The sequence below is a fragment of the Cannabis sativa genome, chromosome X, assembly GCF_029168945.1.
Source record: "Cannabis sativa cultivar Pink pepper isolate KNU-18-1 chromosome X, ASM2916894v1, whole genome shotgun sequence".
NCBI lineage: Eukaryota > Viridiplantae > Streptophyta > Magnoliopsida > Rosales > Cannabaceae > Cannabis > Cannabis sativa.
Window position 1 is genome coordinate 78,590,241 of NC_083610.1, and position 4,328 is coordinate 78,594,568.

Below are 4,328 nucleotides of genomic sequence, written 5' to 3' on the forward strand. Positions count from 1 at the left end.
TGAAATTAATTAACTGAAATTAAAAAAAAAAAAAGAAAAGAGAGAAAAACCGAATTACTGAAATCTACTCCAACTTCACCACCACACAAAAGACACCACCTCTCTCCCTCTATTTTATTTATTATATATTTTTATAAAAACTCACATTCACATTTATAAGACCACGATTTGGTGAAGTCATTCTCTATTTTCAACTTCTTTTTCTTTCCCTTTCTCTCTCTCATTCATCCGCCACCCTCTTTTCTCTCTCTAAAAACCCCACTTTCTATCTCTTCTTCATTCTTCTCTCAGAGCATGGTGAAAGATGAGTGGATGCGAGCGGCCATGTCCGATGACACTCTCGTCGTGGAGCTTCTGTTTCGTCTCAAGCAGTCTCACGCGGCGTCACCTCTCAAATCTCAGCTTCACCTGCCCTCGACTATGGTTCCTCTAACTTGGAGTGTCAGACTTCCTAGGTCAAGAGCACTCAGGAACAACGAAACCGCCGCTTCACAAAGGAAACAATCCGATTCAACCAGATGTAGTCCTACCACGCCGCTTTCATGGAGCGGTACCGCTTCTCCTTCTGCCACCGCCGATGGCTTCGAAGTTGAAGAGTCCAGCCGTTCTGCTAACCGCTCTCCTTCTCACTCCAGATCCAAGGTTTTGTTCTCTCTTTACTCTTCTCTAGTCTCTTTCGGTGGCGGTATGTTAGATTCGTTACTGAGTTGACGAAAACCGTACTTGCTGTGGCCATCAGTGAGCTGTACCTTGTAAGCTTAGCGGTTTTCTGTGTTGTTCTATTCACCAGTTACCAACGAGAGGGAGGTGGTTCTGTGACCATCTGAGCATTTAGCCATGCTTAATTTCTTGATTTACTGTATTTTTTTTTCAAAAAAGAAAAACCCGTGTCTCCGTTTTTAGATCAGGCTCCCTCTTGTCGTACTATGCAAAAAATAACCCCCGTCAGATGCGACAAGGGCTCATCTGTCTTTTTGTGCCACCTCTTTTTTTAGATTTTCAGACTCCGTCGTCACCGGCCTCTGCCAACGATGATAAAATATGTTGCGAATTCCGGTTTAATTAAATGTTGATGGGACCGAAATACCCCCAGTCTTCTTCCGTTGTTTGGTTTCCATGATATCAGGCATTGGTAAGCTATTCGCGTTTTCTTCTCTCTTCTCTTTTGGGATCTCTTCTCTCGGTCTCTCCCTTGTCCGAAGTTCAAACGGGACCAAAGGTCATTTCCGGTACTAAAAAGAAAGGTTTCATTCGAGTGCGAAGAAGTGGGCCATATCCGAAAAAGTTTAGTGGGGCCGTATGGAGCGACTAGTAGACTACGAGTCGGAGAGAGAGAGGGAGGGAGAGGGATGTTAGGAGATTTGGCTGGGTTTTGCGATATGTGTATTGTGTAGTTCGTGGGAGTTGCTTCCTTTTGGGTCTTGTGAGAGAGATATGGTTCGGTGCGCGCGTCTGTACCGGACTTTTGTGTGGAATTTCGATATTTATATCATCTCTGTAGGTCCCATTTTCTTTGTCACTTTTTTTTTCTCCTCTAAATTAAGCTTCCTGAAAATATCAAATCCATACCCAGTTCCATTTTCTCTGATGACTATTGCGACCGTGGACCGTCGATTTGTGGATTTAAGCTTTTGGATCCGAAGATCCGGTGGTTGATGACGCTGGTCATGATTAAGGCTCCGATAGCAATTGTTAAAAATTGTGTGTGGGGTTGTTTGATAATAGATTCCACGAGTTGTCAGCAAGCAAGCAACCAAGGGTTTTTAATTTTATTATAAATATTAATATTATTATACTATATTTTTTTACCAAGGGGAATGAAATGAATGGCATGTGGACATGTCACGTGACCCTCAGTACGTTTTTCAAAAGAACGAACAAACATTTCTTTTTCCTTTTTTAAGATATTATATGTAAAAGGTCGGATTCCATCATATGTTGCCACGTGGATGATGATATGTGAGATGAAGCATAGTGGATCAAATGAATGAGATGATTGGTAATAAGAAAAATTGATCCATTGGAGAAGGGTAATAGAATAATTGGGGTCTATTGTTGGGTACTTCAATTGGTGGTGGTATGGGAAGTTTTCATTGGATAGGAGTGACGTACAAGTATGGACGCTTTGGAATTATTGTATATAATATGTTTATTTACTTTTATAATTATTGGGTTGTGTAACTTCCTTTTTTTGTTTTACTCCAATCCAATGTTCGTAATTTTAATTTTTATTTGTTCCTTTTGTTGTGTGTTTCGATAGAGACCATCAACTGTGTCTCTATATAATGCATTTTTGATTAGAATAGATTGTGTTGTCATGTAACATTGTGCCAGTTTTTTGATTAGAATAGATTTTGGGTCACTTACACGTGTCTGAAGGTGTAAGCTTGAAACTGCGACCTTGGTAGGCTACGAAATTTGTACTGGTTACTGATTAATCAATCTAAAACTATGAAGAACTTGTATACGAAGCCGTTCCTGGATTCTATTCTCTTATATTATTTTGTTATTTGCATTCATGGCCTGTTGATAAATTTGCTTTGTTAAAACTTCAAATGGTCGTGGTTGTTGGTTGTTATGAGGAGTCTTTACTGACCCAGTTTCCATTTCTTTTGAAAATGTTCAGGGTATTGCTACAAATAATGATTTGGGTTGCAATACCAGTTCCAGCAGAAGATCAAGACGGAAGAAGGTGAATACTTAAGGCTTGTTTATTCATGAAATCATTCCGTTCTGATTCTCTGTTGTAGTTGCATATGGTTTGTTAGTCACATACTAGTTTGATTTAATAAAGACTTTAATTATGTTTTTAATTGAGAACCGTTGACATTGTGTAGACATTTGCTGAACTAAAAGAGGAGGAGAGTTCACTTATCAAAGAAGGGGTGAATTTGAGAAAGGTATGATCATTGTGTTACTCTCTCTCTCTCTTTCTCTCTCTCTCTCTCTCTCTCTCTCTCTCTCTCTCTCTCTCTCCTTTTTGATTGTATTTTCACTTTTATTCATTAAATTTGGGTATGAAACAGGAGTTAGAAAAACTAAGGGCAACAATCAAGGAACAGAGATCTACAAATGAAAGCTTGAAGAGGATTAAGGTGGTTTAGCCTTCTTCTTCCTCTTATGCTACCATTTTGTTTTGGCCTCATTTATTATCATATTTTCCATCTATATTCAAGATTCCTTAGCCTAACCTGTGGAAGATAGGAATGGATTACATGTAGTGTAGTCTTGTGTATGTAGTTATATGTCTTTTTTACACTCAACTAGCGTATAAATGTTGCATAGATTATGTCAAGCCCTTAAAGGAAGAATTAGACCTTTGACTTTTGTAAACTTGTTTATGTTTATAACGTGTCAGTGTATGACAATTTACATTCTTCTTCTCGTGCAGCTTGAGTTTGGTGAGAATTCTGCAAAATATGTGGATGCAGATAACCCCCTCAAGAGCGCGATTTCCCCTCAGCCACACCAAAGAATCACTTCTACTTTTGCAGCTGTTTCTTTGAACTTGCCCAATAAGGTGACAGATCATGATCATCCAAAATCAGATTCTTCTGATGCATCAAAGGCCGTCTTGGACCGGGACAGTTTCTACTTCCTGCCAGATCTGAACTCGGTGCCAGACGAACAAAACAATGAAGACTTGTGTATTGACGTGTTATAAGGGTAGGAACTGAAGACTCATGTTTTGCTTATTTGGCTTCTTCTCCAATAATTTTACAAGGTTTCTGAGCTCTCAACACTGCAGAAGCCAAAAGCATCACGTTAAGATATTGAACTAGTCTCTTCTTATAAGTCTCGGAACGTATAGAAGGGCAATGGCAGCCTATGCCTATCGATCATGGAGAAAGTTTTGAGGGTCGACTAGTGTAGTATGCAAACTTCTTTGAAGGAAACAGTTCCCTCTCTCTCAGGTATTCTTTGGGGGTAATCCCTAATTACGTCTCATTGGACCTAATTGTAACATTCTTTGTAGTTAAAAACTTAAAAACATTAGTTGGACGAACTCCTTTTTATAAAGGTTCTTGAGATTTTATCTTACAGTTTTGATTTTTTTTTTTCTTTTGGTATTCTTGTCTGTTCAAGTGTTTATTTATACATATAATTAAAAGAGTAGTAGGAAGTATTGTGAAATTCAGACTTTTTCCTAAAGATGAAGAATATTTTGGAAGCCAAAAATCCTAATCCATCAATCAATTGCTATTAATATTAAATGACAATGTATTCTCAATATCTTTGGACCTTGTAGATGAAGAATTTTGAACCAATAAACAAAATAATTTCTTGTGTCCCGGGATAAATTAATAAATGGAAGTGGAATTACACAT

General features: G+C 38.3%; 1 protein-coding gene across 2 annotated transcripts; it reads left to right on the forward strand.

Moving 5' to 3' along the window:
* On the forward strand, positions 1 to 4,043 carry LOC115698790 (uncharacterized). 2 transcript variants are annotated; one of them, XM_030625971.2, is made up of 5 exons: positions 1 to 642; positions 2,627 to 2,692; positions 2,838 to 2,900; positions 3,027 to 3,095; positions 3,392 to 4,043. In XM_030625971.2, exons 1-5 carry the CDS (start codon positions 295 to 297, stop codon positions 3,662 to 3,664), a joined length of 819 nt encoding a protein of 272 aa, XP_030481831.1. In that variant the 5' UTR covers positions 1 to 294; the 3' UTR covers positions 3,665 to 4,043. The 2 variants fall into 2 exon arrangements, with proteins under 2 accessions (XP_030481831.1, XP_030481839.1); XM_030625979.2 differs by lacking the exon at positions 3,027 to 3,095 and having other exon boundaries at positions 113 to 642.
* The last annotated feature ends 285 nt before the right edge of the window (positions 4,044 to 4,328 follow it).

Bases quoted from the DNA above. Each gene is read 5' to 3' on its own strand.
- LOC115698790 (XM_030625971.2), top strand. From the start codon at position 295: ATGGTGAAAGATGAGTGGATGCGAGCGGCCATGTCCGATGACACTCTC. The intron at 2,901-3,026 runs GTATGATCATTG...GGTATGAAACAG, and splicing joins AAGGGGTGAATTTGAGAAAG to GAGTTAGAAAAACTAAGGGC. The intron at 3,096-3,391 runs GTGGTTTAGCCT...CTTCTCGTGCAG, and splicing joins AAAGCTTGAAGAGGATTAAG to CTTGAGTTTGGTGAGAATTC.